At 43.0% G+C, this 23,136-nt stretch overlaps 1 protein-coding gene across 1 annotated transcript; it reads right to left on the bottom strand.

Moving 5' to 3' along the window:
- Positions 1–12,205: 12,205 nt before the first annotated feature.
- Positions 12,206–22,571, bottom strand: LOC139564242 (ammonium transporter Rh type B-like). The gene is made up of 10 exons (XM_071383596.1): positions 22,219–22,571; positions 17,577–17,763; positions 17,256–17,406; positions 16,898–17,045; positions 16,460–16,626; positions 14,806–14,943; positions 13,933–14,066; positions 13,662–13,783; positions 13,368–13,441; positions 12,206–12,893 (listed from the first exon to the last, which is right to left on the bottom strand). Exons 1-10 carry the CDS (start codon positions 22,403–22,405, stop codon positions 12,816–12,818), a joined length of 1,386 nt encoding a protein of 461 aa, XP_071239697.1. The 5' UTR covers positions 22,406–22,571; the 3' UTR covers positions 12,206–12,815.
- Positions 22,572–23,136: the final 565 nt, after the last annotated feature.

Here is a 23,136-nt window from a genome sequence, read left to right as displayed (position 1 = left end):
GGGTTGTGCCGGCTCAGCGCGCCTGGTCTCCAGTGCGCCTCCTCGGTCAAGGATATCCTGCGCCGGCTCTACGCGCTGTATCCCCAGTGCGCCTTCACAGCCCAGTGCCTCCTGTGCCAGCTTCCCACACTTGCCGTGCGAAGGTGGTAATTTGTCCAGGACGCGTTGTACCAGCTCTACGCTCCAGACCTCCAGTGCGCCTCCACAGTCCAGTACGTCCTGTGCCTCCTCCCCGCACTCGCCCTGATGTGCGTGTCACCAGCCTGGTGCCACCTGTACTGGTTCCACGCATCAGGCCTCCAGTGCGCCTCCACAGTCCAGTACGTCCTGTGCCTCCTCCCCGCACTCGCCCTGAGGTGCGTGTCACCAGCCCGGTGCCACCTGTACCGGTCCCACACATCAGGCCTCCAGTGCACCTCCACAGTCCAGTACGTCCTGTGCCTCCTCCCCGCACTCGCCTTGAGGTGCGTGTCACCAGCCCGGTGCCACCAGTACCGGTCCCACGCATCAGGCCTCCAGTGCGCCTCCACAGTCCAGTACGTCCTGTGCCTCCTCCCCGCACTCGCCCTGAGGTGCGTGTCACCAGCTCGGTGCCACCTGTACCGGTCCGACGCATCAGGCGACAGTTCCCAGTCCGGAGCTTACGGCGACGGTTCCCAGTCCGGAGTTTCCGGCGACAGTTCCCAGTCCGGAGCTTCCGGCGACGGTGCCCAGTCCGGAGCTACCGGCGACGGTCCACGGTCCGGAACCTCCGGCGACGGTCCACGGTCCGGAACCTCCGGCGACGGTCCACGGTCCGGAACCTCCGGCGACGGTCCACGGTCCGGAACCTCCTACGACGGTCCGCGGTCCGGAACCTCCTACGACGGTCCGCGGTCCGGAACCTCCTGAGGCGGTCCGCGGACCGGAACCTCCAGCGACGGTCGGCGAAGCGGAACCTCCAGCGACGGTCAGCGAAGCAGAACCTCCAGCGACGGTCTGCGGTCCGGAGCCTCCAGCGGGGGTTCTCTGTCCGGAGCCTCCTGCGAGGGTTCCCAGCCCGGAGCCTCCGGCGACGATCTACGGTCCGGTTCCTCCGGCGACGATCCACGGTCCGGAGTCCCCGGCGACGATCCACGGTCCGGTTGCTCCGGCGACGATCCACGGTCCGGAGCATCCGGCGACGATCCCCGCATCAGAGCTGCCATTGAAGATGAGGTATCCGCGAGCGGAGTGGGTACTTCGCCCCGCACCGGAGCCGACCCTGACGGTAGATGCCCACCCGGACCCTCCCCTATTGAGTCAGGTTTTGTGGTCGGAGTCCGCACCTTTGGGGGGGGGTACTGTCACGCCCTGACCATAGAGAGCTTTTTATTCTCTATGTTGGTTAGGTTGGGGTGTGACTAGGGTGGGTCATCTAGGTATTATATTTCTATGTTGGCCTGGTATGGTTCCCAATCAGAGGCAGCTGTTTATTGTTGTCTCTGATTGGGGATCATATTTAGGCAGCCATTTCCCCATTGTGCTTTGTGGGATCTTGACTACGTATAGTTGCATGTTAGCACTATTGTTAGCTTCATGGTTCGTTTTGAGATTTATTGTTTTTGGTTTTGCTGTGAGTTTCACTTAGAAATAAAAAGATGTGGAACCCAGATCACACTGCGCTTTGGTCCAGTTATTATGACGATCGTGACAGCACCGCTGCTTTCCCTTATATTCTATATAGTTTACTACACTACCATGATTTGCTTTGCTGATGATGCACACGCTCCATCATTTCACAGAATGTTCACATTTTGAGATGTGAACTTTTCATACTACCATTCATTCATTTACATCTCCCAGAATTCAGATTCCCTCCAACTATATGACTCCATAGCCCTTCATTGATTATGCCTTACAAACGTCTATGTAATTCCAGCCACCTCAGTTAAGGGGAGGTAGATTCCATTAATCAATAGCCAAGTTGAGTGTACATGTTAGAGTCATCTGATTTAAATGCACTACAGTGCAGTGGGCTTATACAATGCTCTAGTGACCTCCATTCCGTTTAGGGCTCTCCTGTTGTGACTTTTAATAGGTTGTTAACCCGACTGGCTTTGAATGAGGGGGGAAAAACTGTAATTAATTGTACTGTCATAATTCGTGGAATTCCACGGTTCTCATAATTCCAGCCAGCTCTCAATTTCAGCAGTGCCTCCAAAAAGGTGTAGAGCATAGCAGGAGGGGTTGATGGGTCCATGTGCATGTGTGTCTTTGTGTCTTTGTGTGTGTGTGTATGCCTGCATGCATGCGGTGGAATTTAGATTGGACGGAGAGACTCATGTCTTGACTTTCTTATGACCTTCTCTATTAGCAGAGCCATCTTAGCCCCATGGAGACTCGGCGAGGCCCCTGCAGAGCCACATGCTCCCTGAATGGACCCACTCAATTAACTGGCCATGAATGCTAACCTCTCTTGACCTCCTGTGACCCCCAGGTCACGCACCTCCACAATGTCGCTGTGTCGCTATAGCGTGCATGAGGATGCGGCAGAGCAAAGGGAGGGGTGGTCACTGGTTTTGTTCCCCTTATGTCCAGCTTGTCCCTGTCTTTCACGAGGAGTGTGTAATAAATTGCTTTGTTGGTTTTCAGTTGTGCTGGTTTCAGTGGGAGGCCTGTTAGTACATAGGGTGATAAACTACAGTCAGGTGACCTATCAAGACCTTGGATATTTCTCCAAAATGTGATCTCTAATATTCATATTCATAAGCGAATATTGAATTATATTTGAAGACATTTTAATTTCCCTTTTATTTATTCATATAGTTCAACTTACTTTGTTAAGCTCAAATATGTATCTTTCTTTCCTACTAAGGTAATTATCTATAGCCAAGTTATTGCATCAGTGTCCCATTGGGCACACACTGGTTGAATCAACATTGTTTTTATGTAATTTCAAAGAACTAGACGTTGAATTGACATCTGTGCCAATGTAACGGATGTGAAATGGCTAGCTAGTTAGCGGGTACGCGCTACTAGCATTTCAATCAGTTACGTCACTTGCTCTGAGACTTAAGTAGGGTTTCCCCTTGCTCTGCAAGAGCCGTGGCCTTTGTGGAGCGATGGGTAACGATGCTTCGTGGGCGACCGTTGTTGATGTGTGCAGAGGGTCCCTGGTTCGCGCCCGTGTCGGGGCGAGGGGACGTACTAAAGTTATACTGTTACATTGGTGCCGTGACCCGGATCACTGGTTGCTGCGGAAAAGGAGGAGGTTGAAAGGGGGGTGAGTGTAACGGATGTGAAATGGCTAGCTAGTTAGCGGGTACGCGCTACTAGCATTTCAATCAGTTACGTCACTTGCTCTGAGACTTAAGTAGGGTTTCCCCTTGCTCTGCAAGGGCCGCGGCTTTTGTGGAGCGATGGGTAACGACGCTTCGTGGGTGTCAGTTGTTGATGTGTGCAGAGGGTCCCTGGTTCGCGCCCGTGTCGGGGCGAGGGGACGTACTAAAGTTATACTGTTACACCAAGTGGGCGTGTTCCTGTTTTAATTCCATATCTATCATTCCAGTATAATAAATACCATCTTCATACTAAACTAGCATTAATAAAAGGGTCAGTTGTTGACAGACCTCTTGGCATTCACACATCCACATTCTTTAGCAACAGCAGATGAACAGCAAGATATGTTTCTCATAACTTTTGAGGATTTTCCATTTTGTGGTTGTTGTCTTCAAAGTTGTTTCTGTGGATTGCAATTTGCAAAATTAGCATGACATAAATGTAAAAGACTGTAAGCAAAATGAGCATGACGCGATCTGAATTCAATGTAAAAGGACTTTAATATAAAAAGATTGGTAGGCCTATACGCAGTGGTGGAAAAACTACCCAATTGTCATACTGCAGTAAATGTAAAGATACCTTAATAGAAAATGACTCAAGAAAAAGTGAAAGTCACCCAGTAAAATACTACTTGAGTAAAAGTCTTAAAGTATTTGGTTTTAAATATGCTTAAGTATCAAAAGTAAATGTAATTGATCAAATATACTTATCGCCCTGACAGATCCACGGACTACAGTTGCCATTGCACTGTGTCAGGACCCAGTGTGAGAAACTGTCACTAAGTCGGCAGAACCCAGAAGATGAGGCAGACACAGCAGTACTAGAGACGGTGGTTTAATAAAGGAAAAAGATCTTCAGGCAAGAAATATAAATCCACGTCAAAAGTAATGCCAAGAGAAAAAATGAGTATCCTCCAAGATACAATGAAAATCCACAAAGTGGTAAGAACAGCAGGGAAAAACAAACCTTAAAAAGAATAATCAAAATTAAACAAGAACAAAACCAGAGTACCTCAGGAAAATCCAACTAGAGAAATAAATGTTCACAGCATGGCTGGGGCTGGGTGCTAACATACAAACACAGAGCAAAGAACTGAGGAACACTAAGGGTTTAAATACCTACAAGGAAATGAGGCACAGGTGCAATAAATAACTATAACAAGGGAAAAACAAAAGGTTCAAAAAGGCGCAATGGGGGCATCTAGTGACCAAAACAATCCTGGCCAAATCATGACACACTGCACACTGCACTTACCCACCTGTGTAAGTTTCTGTATATATTTTCTTAGTCAACCTTGTGTTCTGTTTCGCTGTGTTCTTGAACGTAGCCCTGTTTCTTTGTGTTCTTGAATGTAGCCCTGTCTTTCATTTTTGTTCATTGATTTTGTCACGAGTTGACGCCGGAGAGACGAAGCAGGTACGGGGAGTCAAACATTTAATAAAGAACGTACATGGAACAAGATAGGAACAGCGTCAGCAAACTAGTGTGATGCAGGGCAGCCTGGCGCCCTTGAGCACCGGGGGGGGAGAGCGGGAGCAGCCGTGACAGTACCTCCCCTCTAGGGGCGCCACCCGGAGTGCCACCTGGGCGAACCGGCCGAGACATGGGCGCTGGGCAAGCCGGTTGGGGCGTGGAAGCCCAACGAACCGGCAGGAGCGTGAGAGCCTGGCGAGACGCCTGAGGCATGGAAGTCGGACGTTCCGGCTGAGGCAAGACGCCTGTCGATCCCGCTGCAGAGAAGGAGCCCGAAGATCCGGTGGAATGTGACGTGGGATGGGAACCCGCCGAGCCAACCGAGGCAAGGAAACCTCTCGAGCCAGCCAGGGAGTGAATGCCTGACGGGCTGGCTTAGGCATCCCCGGTTCCATCGGTGGCAACCCAGAGCCCATGCCACCATACCAACCGGAATGCCAGTACTCCCCGATGCTTCGTGTGTTGGCTTCTGCATTCTGTCACAATGAAATGAAGCTGGCGAGACAAAGCAGTTACGGGGAGTCAAACATTTAAAAAAGAACTGACATAGTAATACAAACAAAAAACTATTAATGCAGAAGCGGGGAACAGAGCTGGGGTACTGACAAATATAGGGGAGGTAATAACAGGTGATGAGTGAGTCCAGGTGAGTCCAATATCGCTGATGCGCGTGACGAGGGAATGCAGGTGTGCGTAATGGATGATAGGAGTGCGTGAGGCAGGGCAGCCTGGCTCCCTCAAGTGCTGGGGGGGGAGAGCGGGAGCAGATGTGACAGATTTCACCTGTGTTAGCTACTCACCTGGTCTCATCAGCTCCTTATTTAGTTCAGTTCATTCTGTTTGTGCCTTTGTGAGGTATTGTTCATTTTGACTCTACTAAGCCTTTTCCTAGCTCGTTTGTGAGAACCAGTTATAGCCTTCACTCCTAGTTTTGAGTCACCTGCCTGTTTGCCTACCTGTGTATGACCATTGCCTGCGACCACGATTCCTGCCTTCTGCGATGGCAAAATAAACACCTGCCGCGCTCTGCTCGTGAATCTACACCGTTTTCTCCCTGAGTATTCATTACAACCTGGACAAAAGGAATGCATATGTGAGGATGCTGTTCATTGACAACAGCTCGGCCTTCAATACCATAGTGCCCTATAAGCTCATTATAAAGCTCACGCCCTGCGTCTGAACTCCTCCCTTTGCAACTGTGTCCTGGACCCCCAGATGGTGAAGGTAGGCAACATTACCTCCTCGACACTGATTCTCAACACGGGGGCCCAACAAGGGTGCGTCCTCAGTCCCCTCCTGTATTCCCTGTATACCCATGAATGTGTGGCCTCACACAGTTCCAACTCCATCATCAAGTTCGCTGACGACAAGACAGTAGTGGGCATGATTACCAACAACCACCGTGGAGACAAGTCAATAACTTCAAATTCCTCAGTACACGCAGGTTGAAATAATTTTAAAAAAATGAACCAACTATATTAATTTGGGGACAGGTGGAAACACGTGACACATTCATGGCCATTTAACTAGCCATACAGCTAGCTACTGTAATTTGTCCTGGGATATAAACATTGGGTTGTTATTTTAACTGAAATGCACAAGGACCTTTTCTGGATGTTTGTAGAATTTTTACCCATTTTGAGTTACACAAAATTGTGTGTTCTCTACTCCACAGATAAAAGGCGAAACCTAGTTAGTTTCTATTAATCTCTCCTCCTTCAGTCTTCTTCTTCTGTGGACTTTATATAGCGGTTGGCAACCAACTTTAAGGTGTATTACCACCAACTGGACTGGAGTGTGGACCTCAGTTCATCTTTCAATCACCCATGTGGATATATGCTCCTAAAAACCAATGAGGAGATTGGAGAGGCAGGACTTCCAGCGTGTAACGCGTCAAAAATGGAACCAAGTTTGAATTAAATGATTGAATAACATGTATGTGTACATTTATTTTGCAACATTGAGCACGTAACGCGAGCAGTGTAGTCAGCATGTACGATTTCCACTGTACCCTGCAATCACACCTACAACCCGGTACATGTGACTATTAACTCAATCTCTGAGTTATATGGTGGGACAGAAATGAAAACTGAATGTACTATTGTTGAATTCCCATTCACACTGTTAGCCTTTTTCTGGGAGGAAATTCAAGTGAATTACTATAAGTACTCCTAGAGCACCAAGGTAGTTTCCCATTCATTCAAGTGTCCAAACCTCTTCACCCCCCCACCTAAACTTATACAGTCTATTTATAAGCACCAAACACACAGCAGCTCACTCCTTCTATAGGCCACCAGGCTTATGGAGACTTACTCAGTGCTTGACTTGGACTGAAATAGGTGCCGGTACTAATTTTGTGTGCAGATAATGTTTATATTTAGGTGCAATAACTCCCCAATACTTTGAAGGATTCTATAAGAGGTGCAGGAACTCAAGCTGTAAAACAATGGAGGTGCCAGTACTCAGCTCCGGTGAGTTCCTGCCCAAGTCCAGCACTAGACTTACTGCTGTCTTTGGCGCTACCGCCCAGATGGTTCTGACAAAGCTTGAATGACTGAAACCTTGCTAATGATCAATCTTTTAAAAAATCCCATAGAGATGCCCTCCAGCTCATCAGTTAGTAGCTCCTCTCCATCCAGGAAGAGCTGGATGTGTCTCTCATTGGCAAAGGGATTCACCTCTATTCTCATTGTAGGTGAAGGGAACTATACACACTGTAAGAAGTAGTTTTTTTTAAAGAGAGAAAAAGATTAAGATTATTCAAGTAATATTTAAAACAGTAAATTATGAACTGAGCAAACCTTACACAGTATCACAACTTCCTTTGCATTTACTTTAGGGTGTCCATCTACTCTGCCCAGACTGGGTGAAAAGGCACTTTGGTGAGGAAATTTCACTTCCTTATGTTATTAAATACATTTTCCCAAGCCAAATATGATTATTCATGTTATGAATTGTTCAGTTGGGTCTTTAACATATCATTAGCATTATATCCAAAAAGTTGGATTTCGTAACCTAAAACATCCAATAATAAGACTGAGCTACAGTATATTGACATAGCGGTGCAGGTTTTCATAACTTTTGAGGATTTTACATTTTGTGGTCGTTGTCTTCAAAGTTGTTTCTGTGGATTGCAATTTGCAAAATTAGCATGACATAAATGTAAAAGGCTTTGAAAAAAAAATGCTTGAAAGACCTATAGCAGTGGGGGGGGGGGAGTACCCAGTTGTCATACTTGAGTAAAAGTTAAGTACAGATACCCCCCAAAAACTACTTAATACTTTAAAGAATTTTTTACTTAAGTACTTTACACCACTGCCTATATGCTCAGTGCTCCGTTGACATTTCACAGAGATACGCTTGTTTTTGTGAGGAATTTCAAATTAATATGAAAAGCATATACTAAAATATGAAAATACTACATGTCATGTCTCAAAATCTATATCAATCTTACATAAAGCAGACTCTTTGGTCCTTTAAAAACCTGCTGTATGTAAAATATTGTGTGCTATAGCTTGGAAATAAATAAATGTGACTCTGGATGACAACATAATGATGTTTGTTTCCAACATTGGGGCTGTTTTCCTAAAGAAGTTAAATCCGTTTTATGTTTCGTTTCCTTGTCATGAGGTTTGGACTATTGGTTTTCTTTGAAGATTATATAAACAATTAATATATTATTTTAGTCATTGGTCAAAAGATGCGTTTTGATTGGACACCCTACCAACTGCATGATTTATTTGTCTGCAGGGAATTACACACCCTGACTGTGACATACAGCCCACTTGGGCTTTGGTTCAGCAGCACTGTCCCTAATTCTTCACATGTAGCCCCATATTTGGTGAGGGTGCCTCTACATAAACAGGCACCATGGTCTTGTCCCAGAAAGGAGGGGACAGGTGGACAGCTGTTTACTGAATAGGCGCTAATGGTGAAGTACTAATTGAGCTTTATTGTGCCGATTCAAATGTAGAAAGTAATTATGATGATTATGATTATGGGAGCCTAACTATTTCATTTTCCACCGTTTCTAGAAACATGGTTAGTAATACCTTTGGAAAAATAATTGCATATGCACATGCAAATCAAGTATGATGACATTTCATCAAAGACCACATTCAAAGGTTCACATTCAATTGCCAATGCAGATATGATCTGTAATGATTTTGATTTTTATCACCAAAATATTCCACTCAAAATCTGGATCAATATCACTTAAACTGATGGATTATGGAGAGCTTAAAATAGGATAATCAATACACATATAGAGGGAAAATACAGATAAGAGAAACAAACTTAAGTTTTAACAATAATATTACAATAACAATACAATAATTTGCCAACATGTTAATTGCAGGCATTTGGACAGAGTGAGAGTATTGGGGTAAGATTATCATGGCCTCTGCCCAATGGCTACCAGGTAGTGGGAATGATATTGAGACCCTCAGGGCCCTTTGGAGGTTAGGGGTCCTAGCCAGCTAAGGCCTCCTATTGCGCTCTACTGATGTCAGACCCCCTCGACCCCAATCTAAAGTAGAACATAATGAGTTAATAGAGTCCTCAAAATTTCACATTCTCCTTTGGGAATTTTCCCCTGCTTATTATTTGTGGGAGTGTTTAGTGTTGTTCATAATTCTAGTGAGTTCTAATTGCGTGTTGTCATTTCCCCCCTGTAGCATGTCAGTAAAGGAAAATTATCTCTGCATTTGAACAGCATAAATACACCTACTTCACTTTTGCATGTCAAAAACCGAGTGACCACTGCTGCACACGCTGCCACTGTTTTTAACAGATTATACTATTTAGAACAAGCACCATAGGGTGAATGGTCGTCACTTGTTACCACAGCTAGAAATTCATAAAGTCTGCCTATTTCTACAATTTATCTTCTTAAAATTTGATTTTAAACCTTACCTTACCCCTAACATTAACCAGACTGCCAACCTTATGCCCAATCTTAAATGCATTTTTTTTTTCATGAACAATGTAGCCAATTTTGACTTTGTGGCTGTGATAACTAGTGGAAACCAGGGAGAACGCAACAAGCATGCAGACGCAATAAGTGAAAACATGATCTTATTGGGGATAGCTAGCTAACATAATGTCACAAAGCATGATGCGCTAGTCAGTAAACTTTCCTTCTGAAATAACTTTTTCCGAGTTAGTCAGATATTAGTTTAGAAAGACTTGAAATTGGCATGGGAGCTAATTAGCTAGCAAGGTACCAACTAGCTAAAAATTACTGTAACTGGCTAATTAATTTGATTATGCTTTGTGATGCACCCGGTTTTATGCTGTTTTAGTCCACACAACATGTCACCTACATTAGAACTTGATGTACAACACGGGGCGAAACAAAATTGTCCATGCTTTTTTGTCCTACTAGATCTGCAATGAAAATGTTCTAGCACAGATAAAACAATGAGACGGATATTTCACCGGATGTATAAATATGAAGCATCCGCTTGGCGTTTCCACTCACTACCGCATATGGTGGTGAGAGGAAGCCCAGTGGCTGGCAGTGGGAGAAGATGGAACAAGATTCATTTTGGCCTACATTCTGCAAATGTTCTCATCGATGAAAGATTTGATCTCAATACAGTTTTCTGTTCCCAAAGCTAGAAACTGTTATGAGCAGAGTGGACTACATTTTGTGTACTTTACCCCTTTCCAAAGTTTCCGAAAATTGCATTGTTTAGAAGAAGTACGAGGGCAAATTTAGTTATTGCACACCGGCACTTCAGAGTAGGCGTTTTCCTAATGAAAATATGCAAATACATGCTAAAACACGCCAATAGGATCTTGCTAGCTGGTGCTTGGCTCTGCCCCCCTCCTTGCTTGTTCTGCCCACTATTGTTCATTTGTTCCCATTGGAAATGACAGCCTGTGGTCTATCTTGGGTTAGTTATAAACATCTTTGGTTCTAGCTTGTGTATCCCTCGGCCTCTGTTCTTTGACTCGCTGGATGTAGTTTATCAGGTTCCAGGCTCCCATGACCATTATGATTATTAATTTACAGCTTGCCTTTTTGCTTTAGCGTCATCTGTCATCTAGTCTCACGTGCGGGAGTAAGCAATCTGGCGTCAGAGACTCATTGGGATGGAGACTAGAGCAGACTCACAAGTTCTGACTGAACGGACTCACATTTGAGCACCCCAGGATGGTACATTCACTTTATGCTGTTATAATTTATGTTATGAAATGCTGTGATTTCATTGGGGCAGTTCTCCCTCATAGAAAATAGCTGGAAAAACAATCCAAGCAGTGTTCGCATGGCCTATGCGCCCACAGAGGCAAAGCTTCTGCTGCTGGCAGTCACTGAGGGGCAGAGTGGTAACTGAACAGCTTGTTTTTGAAACAGGAAAATGTACACATTCACCACACTTTTATGAGCATTTAAAGAATAACTAATGAATTTATTTATAATATATATATATACTTAAAAAAATATATATATATATTTAGAAATATTACTTAAAAAACATGGACCAATCACAAGTGTTTCACTTTTTTTTAAACCATCACTGGAGTAGGAGTTGATGCAATCGGTGATGCAATCGGAGGAACCCCTAAATGTCATTGCAGGAACCTTTTTTTCCCCTCGCACGAACATGAACTGGCTCCGGGAACTTCTAACGAGGCTATATTTTCCACTAGTTGGTCTTTTGACGAATTAGATCTTTTCACAACAGCTCTTTTTCAGCTCATCTGATTGATTAAAATTGAATATGGCTGCCTGTCTAAATGCAACCGAACACACCTGCTTCCTTAGGCTGTTTGATCCCAGAAAGTGTTAGTCATGTGGTATATGAAAAAAAAACTTTGGATTTCGGGCATTAACTCTGAGGTATTTACGGGCTCAATTAAATATTCAGGAACAGATTAAAGGAACGTTTCAGACAAAACTACTCAAAATGTCCAATGAACAAGATAAAATAATAAAATGTAAAAAAAAATATATATATATATCACATTTGAAAGATTTATTTCCGCCAAAAATATGCTACAGGTATTATTCAATTATCATTTAAATTCACAGCAATCCAGTGTAACAAAGTCTGGGCACCCCCCCCCCCCCCCCTCTGTAGCAAATAATCCATTTGATTCAATGTTTTGTTTGTCTGTAGTGGTGAAGGTAGTCGTTTCAATTATATCACATTTTATGTTGTCTAAACATTTATGTACAATACACAACTGTACATAATTGTACAATAGCAACTCTACTCTAGAACCAATACATTGCATAGTATAGAAATAGAACAAAAGGAGAATCCCGACCCAGAGAGAATATTCAATAGTCAAAACTCTACTTTAACTATCTATGCATAGCTTTAGTTTGGAATACTTTTCATTTTTAGTGATGGACATGCACCTATAAAAGTGATTGTCTATTCATGAAAACATCCGCGATTAACATTAATCACATGCGAGGTACAATTTTCTTTGGTTTTAATATAGAATTTACAACACATAGGCCTACTGCGAATTTGTCTTTCCCTTAGTCAATCGGATGATTAAAAGTGGCTAAAAGTGTAATTCCCTTAACATTGGTGCATGTAACATCTCTTAGAAGAGCGGAGAAGCCAAAAAGATCTCAAAAACACTCAATTAAAAAGTTGCTTAATCCATTGTTTTTGTATCATCAAACAGGTTTCACTAGTCATATCCAAATTCTCAGACCATGATTCAAGTCTACAGCTCTGTCATATACTGTAGTTTCATAGCATCATCTAGAACCATAACATAATGCAGCTGGTACGAGGTATATTGCAATGGACTGTCCATGGCCTATGCTGCTTGGAGGATAGCATGCTTCTGTCTGGTATAAACACATTATGGGTTACCTTGAGATTGTTTTCTTCTGAGAGTGAAAGACACTTCTGCTGATGGTCTGGAGTGTTTGAACACACACTACCACCATACTAGTGAATCAGATATGGTATTGGCACATTGAAAAATGGCAGACATACACAAGCACCATGTGCTGCCACATCCTGGTTGTACAATCTACTATGTGTGGATCTCAAGTGTGTGTGTATGTGTTATGCGTTGAGCTTTTCTGCCTCGTCTGGTGTTCTGACAGTGGTCAACTCCTCATGTGAGCCCTCCTCACCAGGCAGCTGAGAGAGAGAGAGAAAAATATGTAGTGAGAAAAATATGTAGTGGTGATTTATTTAGACCTCGTTTTCACCTTATCTAGTCCTAAAAATGCATGTATACCTATTGCCTAGCTAATGTCAAGACATTCCTAAATCTGTATCTTTTTTTTATCAAGAGAATTACTGATGATCAATTACGGAGTATACATGCATTGACCATGTGAAATGGCACCACCTGGTGTTCCCGAGGGTGACTGCTTTGCTTATGATGAAATGCAGTTATTTGAGTTCAGTAATCAAATGCAAGCATGACACCTTGTGGCCACATATCATATTGCACAACATTGGGCCCAACTGCATGCCATCGTTGGCAATCTTTAACCCTTCATGGGCCTGAATGGCCCTGCACTCTCACACAAACACTATGTACAAAGCTGTGAGTCCTGTGTGTTCATTCATCCATACAAAGTGACTGGGTGTAGTAGCTAAACTTACCTCCCAGTAGATGCCATCCTCAAAGCAGATGGTGTCAGGAGGAGCACCATAAATTGGCAGCTTCAGAATAAAACCTACAAGACAAGGACATATAAATTGCATGACAAGGATATGATACAATTACACACAGACACAAGGCATAGGTCTATATACAGGGACAAAAGAGCACAGTTATAATATCACCATGCATTTGTGAAACAAACAAGTCAAGGCAATGACTATGTGTGCTTACAACATTCTGTAAACTGGTAATATTTAAACCCCCCCTATCCTCTAGCTAGTCCCTCTACATACCGGTGATAAGACCACCCAGGAGGGCGATGCCCAGGGTTACGGCCAGGGAGATGGCCTGTCGTACGCCCTGGAACGAGGCCTCCACATCACCAGAGTGGATGTCAGGGAACACATCAGCCATCCTGCAACACAGAGAGCAGGGAGTGTTGAATTAAACTGTTGTGTGAATGCACGCTTTGATGGCGTCTGCCTGTTGCGCAGTAGGGGGAGCTTCACCATAAAACCAGGAGAGGGCCCACTTTCCCAACTTGTCAAAAAAAGGCAGACTAACCCATCTCCATAGACGTCCTTAGTTGCCAGAGCAGCAGTAACTGCTCCAACGATGGCTCCCAGGACTCCAGGCATGCCGTGCAGGTTGTGGACGCCACACGTGTCCTGTATCTTCAGCTTTTCTTCCAGGATAGGCTGAGAGGACAGGGGTGGAAAGTTGGCAGTGCTATGAGTGCGGGTGTTTGTGATGTCTATGTACCCTAGCACCCTTATGTCCTTCAAAGGGTGCCATATACACATAAGTGGATGTGTTTCTCAACATGGCTGTTTATGTTGTAAATAGATACTCTTGTTCTGTTGGCATCATTAACGGTCATATCCTACTGAGACCCTTTGAGAGGACATTCTGGGCTTTTCAATGATATCTCATGTGGGAGTGTGACCTGGATAACTTTCTCTTCCAGGTTTGTTAAAATGGCTGCCAACACAATAAGCACATTTTATGGAAAGGTAAGTGTGTGTGTAATTATCATTTTTTGTGAGTTTTATATTCAATTGCTTTTAGTAAGTAAATATCGCGGGAATAGTTTGAGTTTTCAGAGCAGTGCAATAATTTTTCAAATAAGAGCTTATTTATGTCCTCTGTAGTTTTTTTTACCTACTTTTTTACTGTAATGTTAAATTGGTCATATTTACTATCAACTGATTTATTAAGTCCACTACAGTGCACATACAATAGAAAATAAATAAACCTATATTTGTTATTTGTTTTCTCTTTCTGTAAAGTTTTTTTCACCCCAAACACTTCTTATGTAATATAATGTATTTTTGTTTACAGATATGTTTTATTGCTGGGTCTCAGGAGGATAATACATTTTAATTTCCATACACTTCTGTCCTATATCCTGTATTACCAATGGCAGGTTGGCCTTACCGAGAGGAATTTGAAGCCCAGCACAGAGACGGTTCCAGCCAGGAAGCCCACAATCATGGAGCCGAAAGGAGTGAGCATCATTTCACCAGCAGTTCCCACGGCAACCCCACCGGCAAGGGCAGCGTTCTGGATGTGCACCTAAAGAGAGGAGAGAGACAACGTTTTTTAAATGGTGTTCAAATGGTTGATTGTCAGAGTCCATTCATACCTTTATTTTAATTATCACTGTTCTCAAATTATGCACGGTACCAATGTCAAGGAACGAGAAGGTAGGATGACTTCTGTAATATTTGAATAATAAAAAATCCCAACCAAAGGATCATTGTGTGACAATTTTCTATCGCCATCATGCAAAGTGTGGGTGTGTGACCGTGTAGAGTTCAAATCAAATGTTATTGGTCACATACACATATTTAGCAGATGTTACTGTGGGTGTAGCGAAACGCTTGTTAGATTGCAGATAGATTTTATGATATGCTGCTGAAACACTACCCTTTCACCAACTATGAGATAATCTGAGCTGATTAGAACGGTACTACTATCACCAGGTCATGTGGTATGTTCAATGACTCCTACACTCCCTCCATTGTATAGAAAAGACAACTTCAGATTGATTGCCATCTAGACAGGAATGTACAGTCTTGATTTCAAAATGAGATGCAGATGACAGCCATGTCCTCAAGGGACATAGCAACTAGATATATTGTCTGGCTCACATGACTGTATACTCTAAAGGTAGATAGTAACTATGGTGTGATGCTTCAGCATGCATTTTTTGGGATGGTTTCCAATCTCGGCATTCTTAAATCGTATCTTGTGAAAAAGTTTGATGATTCATAGTTTGATAGTTTAGAATAGATAAATCCAATCTAAACTAGAAAAGTACATACTCAGAAGAAAATGTGTGTGCTTGCTAGCTTGTTTAAAAGTATTTATGTTTTTAAAATAAGTTAAAGAAATGGTAGTGACTGGTTATAGTTGAAAAAGTGGGTAGAAGAAAAGATTGATTAATTGTATTGATTGGTAGGATAGCCTGAACATGTGAAAGTTGGTTTGGTGTCTAGCCTGTACGGTTCAGGAGTTATTGTTGGTGAGTTAAATGCTATCAAAACGTTTTTCAAGCAATCTAAGTTGGTGCAGTCTGCACATTTGGAAGTTTCATGTTAATATTTTAAATCATTTAAGAGCTAGTGCGAGGGGAGTAAATATAATAATGATAATAATGTAAGTACGTAAGAAATCTAGAGTTGTGTTTTACTTTCACCAAGCACGCCTAACTACATCTGTTGACAAGAGTTGAAATACCTGTCTGTCTATGCAAACATACTGTATGATGATTCAGAGTTTGACAATAAGGATTTAATCCCAAAGTGTTCATAGGCCTACTATATGATGCAAAATACAGTTGAACCAGATTGTATTGACAACAAAAACTGGGAGAAATCTTCCTTCCCCTACCATGTTTAGTCCCTAACTCCCACTTGAAATGATCTGGGAAGACCACTTTAAGCCCCTCATTTCCACTGCATAGTCCCTGTAGAATCCTACTTCTCCCTACTATGTCTACCCAAGTCTGCATCACCTGTCTAGCCCTATACTACTTTTAGGGACCTGATTTTCCTCTTAAGTCCCCACACTGTACTAGCCCCCTCACCATATCGAGCTTGCCATCATGAGCCACAACGGCAGACAGGCCGTAGGTGGCCAGGGTGCAGGCAGCCAGGGAATAGTAGGTGTTCATAGCCGTGCGGTGTTGGTCATCTCCGTGGGCCGTCACAGCAGAGTTAAAGCTTGGCCAGAACATCCACAGGTAGATGGTGCCTGAGCAGTCAGGGAAAAATAAGTATTAGCATACCGGTATGTAATATAGTCCTTTAGTTTAGCAAAGTTACAGGTAAGGTTTTTTCCTGGGGAGGTGGATGTACTCTTAATTATGACACAGATCCCCATACATTGGCATGCATTGTATGTACAGTCAAAACATAACTGGTGTCTTCAGAAAATGAAGGTTAAGTTGTCCGACTTGTTGATGGTGGCTATTTGTATCTAAAGTACGGGCTTCTTGCTAACAATGAGCAGGAGATATTCTTACCAATCATGGCGAAGAGGTCAGAGTGGTAGACAGAGCAGTTCTTGTGTTTGCTCTTGTCCAGGTTGGGGCGGTAGAGAACACGAGCCACCATCAGGCCAAAGTAAGCTCCAAAGGTGTGGATGGTCATGGAGCCACCAGCATCCTTGGCCTAAAGATGGAAATGATCTAATTTAAGGGGTGTAAAAAGCTTAGTCTATAAGTACAGTATTCAATAGTGAGGAGAAAGCCTAATAGGAGAGTAGGCATAATAGTACGTAAAAAAAGCAGTTTTAGTGTAGGTTTGTATACAGACATATACAGTATTAAACCTGTATTGAATTGTACATTTAATGCTACACCTAAACACACAGACACTCACCCCCAGAACAGAAAGCACAATGAACTCATTGACTGCGAACAGGGTGACTTCAATCACAGACATGACCAGCAGCTGGACTGGACTGGTCTTCCCCAGGACCGCCCCAAACGAGATGAGCACTGAGCCTGTGCAGAAGTCAGCATTGATCATACTGCAGGAGGAACAAACACTCAACTCTTAATGATAGGGTTTATTATGGAATACACTACAGTATACACTTACACCCGTATGATATGCCATGTATACACATCACATGTATCTGCTGGTGTGTTGTGCTTATTGTAGTAAGGAAATGTAGGTTAGTGTGTGCATGAGCCCTACCTCTCTATTCCGACGTGGATCTTGCCCCCGTGCATGCCGTGGACGAAGCCCTGCATGAGAGTGGCCCACTGCAGAGCGAAGGCCGCGATGAGGAAGTTGAAGCCCACACTGCTAAAGCCGTAACGTTGAAGGAACGTCATGAGGAAACCAAAGCCAATGAAGATCATCACGTGCACATCCTGAAAGCCTGAACAAAGGAAGGGAACATTATTTTATTACTTTGGATGCACGTTGTCACTATTGAAGTGCCTGTGTGGTCAGCCTCGTAAACACATTAACAATCCTCTTCTTATGGTTTGGTGAGAAAGACTATCTGTCTTATGACAGTAGTATAGCAGTACCTTTCAACTAATTGAAAGTTCTGGTGACTTCCCCACGAAACACCAACAACCCCTTTTAGTCAACATTTTGTGATTTAAATTGAGTGGGACAGGGGGCTTTGGGAGCCTCAGTTGACCTACATAGAAGGACACAGAGAAGTTACCCTGTGCCTCATAGCTCCATTCAGCCTGCTATCTGGCCTTGTTAACCCGGCCTACTACACCTCCCCCTGCCCACTGGACGTATTCATCCACATGGCACTAGGGAGTAGGGACAATATCTCTTGGTCGTTGCCTGGCAACTGATCATTGGCATGGAGGATATTCCCACTGCCCAACTCCCCACTGGCAGGCTGGCCCAAATACCCTGTGCCATCACCTAGATTAGAAGGACACCTACAGAGAGGTGAGAAAATGTAACATGCACACACACAGGCAACACCTATGAGGATGTAAATAAAATGTAAAAAATGGCACACATTGACATTTATTGTAAAAGCCCTAAAGGCAATCTAACACCTGCACCCATGAACCAACATACAGACCAGCTTTAATCTAATGATTTATTTACAGTTCTCTTAAATCAGATATTCTTTCAATCAGATATAATTTGCTTTCTAGACATTTATCATGTGGAGCAGCTATAATTCTAAGTGAGATGGTAGGCTTCTACTAAATGTTGACATAACAGCAAATATCTTATCTCATAGCAATGAGGTCACCCTACACACCCAGACAATATAGAGCAGCAGAGGGAGAATTATATCGTGACATTTGGTGGTCTCAGTTTTATTAACGGGACTTCCTATTTGTGCACCAACATTTTTATGGGGCTAATAGTAAAGACATGTATTTTAACAGTAAACATGTATTACCTTTTAATGTGGCATAAACACATCCATTGATTATGTTTTATTATATAAAAAATCACTTCAAGTCAGCTACCTGCACACATTCATCCATCTAATGAAGGTAAAGAGACATATGTTACAAAACACAAAAAGTCTAATGGCATTTGGCGATTGTCATTAAGCCTACAGTACACGACCTGAATGAATTGATGCGTATTGCTGACAAATGGGGACGCATATACAGTTGTCTCTCCCGAGCTCATCCGTACAGGAAATTGAGGGCACAGTTGAAACAATGTTGCAAGTTCGCTAAAGGGTTGTACCCAGTCGATACGATGTAGAGTCCCCCCAAAGTTAGACTTTTGTTGCATTTAGGGAAGCTCATGTCTCATTCGGGGGGCTGAGCTCCCCGTAATTCGTTTTACTACACCTTAAACGTTTGAAGTTCCAAACAGGACATGATCAATGAGAGTAGTCAGATGTGCACGTGTGTACTCTGTGTGTATGTATGTGTGTTTCATTCTTGAAGGTGATCTTCCATTCATCAGTGAAGGTGACAGGTTAAAGATTATCTGAAAAAATGACTTACAATGGACCTTTAGTGCATCCTCTTTCAATTTACCCAAACTTGAACAGGTTTCTACTTTGTGTCAAAATCAGTGTACTCAATCACTCAATAGCTTGAGGCAAGAGCATAAATAGTGAGCATGGCATAACGTGCATCAGCAGTTTCACCTGCTTAAGTGAAGGTACAATCCGCAAAGGCTCAATTTATTCAAATCTCAATAGTCACAGACTTCAACCTCAAAGATTAATTGAATTCAAAGTCAAACAGACATGATCCAACTTTTAGAGATTCACGTCATTCAACTCCCAACGTTTCCCATGACTACCAGGTCTAAACAAGGGAAAACCATGGAAAAACTGGAAACCATGCTACCAGCCAAAGTAGCTCACAGCTCATCTTTGGATCCTTAATTACGTTTTTGTGCCACAGTCTTTTTCTCTTGCTTTCTCTCTCTCCCTAGCTCTCTTTCTGTGTATCTCAGTCCTCCATATGACAAGCCTTGCTGGCATGACAATAAACACATAAATCAGACTGCCAGAGCAAACTTTTCCTTCTCTCTGAAAACAATCACTCTTTCCCTCCGAACCCCTTCTCTACTTTTCACCCTCCCTCCTGTACCCCATCTTTCACTCAACTTTTTCCCCTCACGCTCCTCCCCCCGGTGCCCCTTTCTCACACAGAAGCCCCTATCCCCCAGGCCTTTCACTAATTGGACAGTGATGGGGTGAATGTGAAAATTAAACATTCCTCCTACACATTCCCATGTCTGTATATCAGACATTCTCATACTCCTTCTACCCTGGGGCTTACCTGCACCCATTTATCTGCATGACATATAGTACAGGGACAGTATTGGGAAAGCCTCAAGGTGTGGTGACAGCTAGGACTAGTTGCACACAGGAACCTTCAAAAGGGCTAAGAATTGGACACACCCAATACCTCCACCACCTTGCCCCCAGCAGTCTTCCTTTGCATTTCATTATTGATCTGTTAAGGTGGAACAGCAACGTTCAGAGGAGGAAAAGTATACCTTTGCCCTTGGTGACTGATTGGACACCCACTACAACAGACATGCTATAACCTATTCAGAGACCAAACTTCCTTCCCTCTTGCTGTTCAAAGTAGCCTATGAGTTAAAGGGTTTTGACGCTAATCAAAGAAACATTGACGGAAAGATCTGAGAAACTAAAGGGTTAAATCAAAGGACAGTAATCTCTCCGCAGGTCTCTCCAAAAACATTTGGCAACCAAAACCTCCACTTATTAGGAAACAAATTAACAATTTGTTGCTTTGCTGCTTGCAGCCAAATGTCAAAGCAAAGGAGGGAAAACTCACATTGAACACTGAGGAGCTCAGGGGTTGTAGGGGAGAGTGGAGTAAGTTGATACATTTTACATTCAGCATTACTTCGTCAAGGGAAATATAGTATTATTTCTAAGAAAGATATTAACATATATTTCAGGATGTTGTGTATCCCTGGAAAAAAAATCTGAATTCATGTAAACAGTACAGATTTGAAAACATAGCGTGTCCAAAAAAAGTGTTCTCTTGGCACAACTTACCCCAGGTCAGGGTAAGTTAAGCCGCCTACAAATTTCTGTACTGAATTAAATATTACCACTACCTTTTTAAAACCATGTCTATCTTTATTTCCCAAACACAATTAAACACAATCACTTTTTTTGTCTTTTAATCATTTTAAGCATCTTTTAACACAGGCTTATTAACACCTAACAAACACTTTTAACATAGGCCAGGCTCTGTTGTTACCTCATATCCCGGCGATAAGGCCTTGCATTATAGCTGGGAAGAAAACACTTAAATTTGCTCAACTTGCCATTGGCCCAACTTACCCCATGGCCATTGGCTCAATTTACCGAAGGACAAACATTTTCACTATATTAGCCCACACAGCTGCAAGGATGCACTTTCATGCTAGGTTTAGGACCTCATATTGAAGCTTATAGAGACCCCAACTGATGTATAATCTTAAAAGTATCTTTGGTTAAGATACAAGCATCATGAAAACTCTAACACAATAAATTCATTTGACTTGGTGAAAATAATTTTTTGGACCTAACTTCCTTACCACTTTTCCATGTGATTTCTTCCTTCACAGAATCCATGATATCTTCCCAAATATTTGGTCATATTATTAATTTGATGGTTTCCTAGAAACAAGGGTGGCTCAACTTACCCCTTTGGCTCATCTTACCCCACTCTGCCCTATATATGAAAGGGACTCAGAGTAGGAATGCTAATCTACAGCATTGAGAACAGATCAAACATAAAACAGAGTTGCTTTGCCCCTCTACAAACCCTTACAAACAGCTCACCTCAATTACCCATGACCATGACCATCCCCAACCACCTCACCATCTCCTCCACACAACCGTATGTAACATCCCAAAGAAAGACAGATGGGGAAGACTCCCTAGGTGGGAAGGCAATATCCAACACATCACTGGAGTAACACAGAAGGAAAATAAATAATTTCCGATTTAGTCGTCAGATTCGTTTGAGCTTCAGACAACTTTTCTGTCATGTTCATTGTCTTGACAAACATGTATGGCATGACAATGAATGACACAAGACACTTGCCTAAATAACAAACATATCTGCTTCTGCTACCATGCAAGTCGTCGACACATTGACAAACCATAACAAAGAAGGAAAAGAACAATCATTTCATTTCTATAGATGGACTCCACATCCTCTCCACCCTCACAAGGTAATAGTTACCCTTATCCACATATTTAGGGTCAGATCACCATACTACCTAATCATAACCATAACCATTAAAAGGAGGAAAACATATCTGACCCTGTATCAGTGGTTAGGGATGTCTACTACACCACCTGTCTCGTTACCCCAATCCTACCCCTCTCGCTGCGGTCACTCACTGGGGTAGCGGTAGTAAAAGTCGTTGTCGTAGTTGGAGGAGCCATTGGCGATTTCCTGGTGCCAGAGCTTGGCGTCTGTCTCATCGTCGTACTGCACCAGAGTACCAAAGAGGATGATGATGATCACCTCCAGGATGATGCAGGCCATGGGCAGCTTCAGCCGCAAGTTAGTCGCTGAGTTCGTCATGGCTGTGGGGTTACCTGGGTATTCTCCTGGCTCTGCACTATGGCCTTAGCAGTGAATGGTTAGAAGTCCAACTCAGTTCCAGATCAGGGAACACAGCAACATACACTAATACTCACAAGCACTGGTGGCTGCAGTGATGCAATGGGAGTGCAGGGAGTGAGGACTCAAGCTGACACATGAGTTGGTCTGACTTAATTAGTGCGTTTTGTTTGCAAATGTTCATGCCCACCACATTTGTGTGCCTCCAATCAGAGGCTGAATGAAAACCTCAGCTCCTCCCCTTCCCTATTGCTGCTGTTAAGGAGGTCTGGAATGAGTTAGGACTCCTTAAAATGATCAGTTACTCCTCTAGATTCCAAGAGAACGAAAATGACCCATTAAAAACTATTTTCATGGGGTTGCCCTTCATATTGAAATCATTTCTCATACATTATCTACGGTAAAACATTAGGTTGATGGTTCAAGGCCCACGGTGAATTAAAAAACACAAACAGATGCATGCAGACAGTCAGGCATGCACAGGATCTAACATATTGCTCCTGTGATTGTAAGCAGTGTCTCTCCATTATGCCATTGACTCCTCAAAGTTAGACAAAAAGTAAAATAAAAACAAAACATCTTGGGATCAGAATAGTTTGTGCAACCAGGTGTGATAATGGGCCAAGACACACACACACACACACACACACACACACACACACACACACACACACACACACACACACACACAC

The sequence above is a fragment of the Salvelinus alpinus genome, chromosome 35 (genome assembly GCF_045679555.1).
Source record: "Salvelinus alpinus chromosome 35, SLU_Salpinus.1, whole genome shotgun sequence".
NCBI lineage: Eukaryota > Metazoa > Chordata > Actinopteri > Salmoniformes > Salmonidae > Salvelinus > Salvelinus alpinus.
This window is presented reverse-complemented; position numbering and strand designations above follow the sequence as displayed.

Bases quoted from the DNA above. Each gene is read 5' to 3' on its own strand.
- LOC139564242 (XM_071383596.1), bottom strand. From the start codon at position 22,405: ATGACGAACTCAGCGACTAACTTGCGGCTGAAGCTGCCCATGGCCTGC. The intron at 17,046-17,255 runs GTGAGTGTCTGT...TTCCATCTTTAG, and splicing joins TTGTGCTTTCTGTTCTGGGG to GCCAAGGATGCTGGTGGCTC. The intron at 12,894-13,367 runs GTAAGTTTAGCT...TCTCTCTCTCAG, and splicing joins AGGATGGCATCTACTGGGAG to CTGCCTGGTGAGGAGGGCTC.